General features: G+C 35.4%; 1 protein-coding gene across 1 annotated transcript in view; it reads right to left on the bottom strand.

The window, feature by feature from the left end:
- Nucleotides 1-210: 210 nt before the first annotated feature.
- Nucleotides 211-2223, bottom strand: part of LOC106471509 (homeobox protein prospero-like) — a gene marked incomplete at its 3' end in the record, with an annotated part of 22520 nt that continues 20507 nt past the window's right edge. Inside the window, exon 3 of the mRNA XM_022400118.1 lies at nt 211-365. Within this exon, the coding sequence (XP_022255826.1) occupies nt 211-365 (155 nt within the window). The remainder of the gene's footprint in view (nt 366-2223) is intronic.

The following is a 2223-nucleotide window of genomic DNA, read 5'->3' as shown; positions in this document are numbered from 1 at the left end:
ATGCTTAATAAACACTAGCAGAACTGACTAGAGCAGAAAGAAACTTACTCTAAAAGCTGTATTAAAATATATAAGAAGACAAGAGGTGAGTAGTTACGTCACTACACTGTACTAGTCTTAAATAGGGGTGAACAGTTACATCTATACAATGCAGTAGTTAATATATCAAATTTCATTAAATCTATAAAGGTAATTTGATATTAAACGTACCTGAAGTTGGAGAACCATTTGGTTAACTGTGCTGTGTTGTTCTTGTTGAACTTAATGTCTTGAAAGTAGAGCTTGAGAACCGTAGAACTTGGGTACCTCACGTAGAAAAACATCAGTTTGGCTTTCCTCAGATGCATTGGAGTTAGAGTACTAGTGTAAAACTGGTTAAGGAAGTTAGAGTTCTAGTGTAAAACTGGTTAAGGAAGCTAGAGTGCTAGTGTAAAACTGGTTAAGGAAGCTAGAGTGCTAGTATAAAACTGGTTAAGGAAGTTAGAGTGCTAGTGTAAAACTGGTTAAAGAAGTTAGAGTGCTAGTGTAAAACTGGTTAAGGAAGCTAGAGTGCTAGTGTAAAACTGGTTAAGGAAATTATAGTGCTATTATAAAACTGGTTAAGGAAGTTAGAGTGCTAGTGTAAAACTGGTTAAAGAAGTTAGAGTGCTAGTGTAAAACTGGTTAAGGAAGTTAGAGTGCTAGTGTAAAACTGGTTAAGGAATTTAGAGTGCTAGTGTAAAACTGGTTAAGAGTGCGAGTGTAAATATCGTTAAGGAAGTTAAGAGTGCTAGTGTAAAGATCGTTAAGGAAGTTAAGAGTGCTAGTATAAAACTGGTTAGGGAAGTTAAGAGTTCTAGTGTAAAACTGGTTAAGGAATTTAGAGTGCTAGTGTAAAACTGGTTAAGGAAGTTAAGAGTGCGAGTGTAAAGATCGTTAAGGAAGTTAAGAGTGCGAGTGTAAAGATCGTTAAGGAAGTTAAGAGTGCGAATGTAAAGATCGTTCAGGAAGTTAAGAGTTCTAGTGTAAAACTGGTTAAGGAAGTTAGAGTGCTAGTATAAAACTGGTTAGGGAAGTTAAGAGTTCTAGTGTAAAACTGGTTAAGGAATTTAGAGTGCTAGTGTAAAACTGGTTAAGGAAGTTAAGAGTGCGAGTGTAAAGATCGTTAAGGAAGTTAAGAGTGCGAATGTAAAGATCGTTAAGGAAGTTAAGAGTTCTAGTGTAAAACTGGTTAATGAAGTTAGAGTACTAGTATAAAACTAGTTAAAGAAGTTAGTGTGCTAGTGTAAAACTGATTAAGGAAGTTAGAGTGCTAGTATAAAACTAGTGAACGAAGCTTGCATGAAACCTATAAATCTATGTTTATTAAAACTGGTTTTACACTTCTTGCACTTTGTGTTTCCTGTTTAAGTGTAATATATCAAACCCACAGTACAATTATTCTAGTATGTTGTATTTCAGTTTAAGTTTTCACACTATTTTCTAACAAATAGTTTAAATCATTAAATCATAAATATTTTATAAATGAAATAAACTTCCTTTATTTTTACCTTGCAATCCTAAGAGGTTGTTTTGTTTGTTTGTAATTAAGCACAAAGCTACACAGTGGGCTATCTGTGCTCTGCCCACCACGGTTATCGAAACCTGATTTCTAGCGTTATAAGTCCTCTGTGCCCCTGGGGAGGGAGTTTTTATATCTTATTTAGCTATTTGACCGTGGTCTATTCGAACCGAAAGGGCCAATTTCAGGCAGCTGAGCTTGTTTCAGCTTCCACGGACTGTGCCTGAATTTCAGGCAGCTGAGCTTGTTTCAGCTTCCACGGACTGTGCCTGAATTTCAGGCAGCTGAGCTTGTTTCAGCTTCCACGGACTGTGCCTGAATTTGATTGATAAAGGAGAAGAATAGGTGTTAAATTATTACTTAACTACTTAGTTCTTGTCACTTCGTAATAATTGTCGAAACTACTTAGTTCTTGTCACTTCGTAATAATTGTCGAAACTACTTAGTTCTTGTCACTTCGTAATAATTGTCGAAACTACTTAGTTCTTGTCACTTCGTAATAATTGTCGAAACTACTTAGTTCTTGTCACTTCGTAATAATTGTCGAAACTACTTAGTCCTTGTCACTTCGTAATAATTGTCGAAACTACTTAGTTCTTGTCAACTTCGTAATAATTGTCGAACTACTTAGTTCTTGTCACTTCGTAATAATTGTCGTAACTACTTAGTTCTTGTCACTTCGT

This window comes from Limulus polyphemus, unplaced genomic scaffold (assembly GCF_000517525.1).
Source record: "Limulus polyphemus unplaced genomic scaffold, Limulus_polyphemus-2.1.2 Scaffold4666, whole genome shotgun sequence".
Classification (NCBI taxonomy): Eukaryota; Metazoa; Arthropoda; class Merostomata; order Xiphosura; family Limulidae; genus Limulus; species Limulus polyphemus.
Note: the sequence above shows the minus strand (reverse complement) of the source record. Positions and strands in the feature narration are given on the sequence as shown.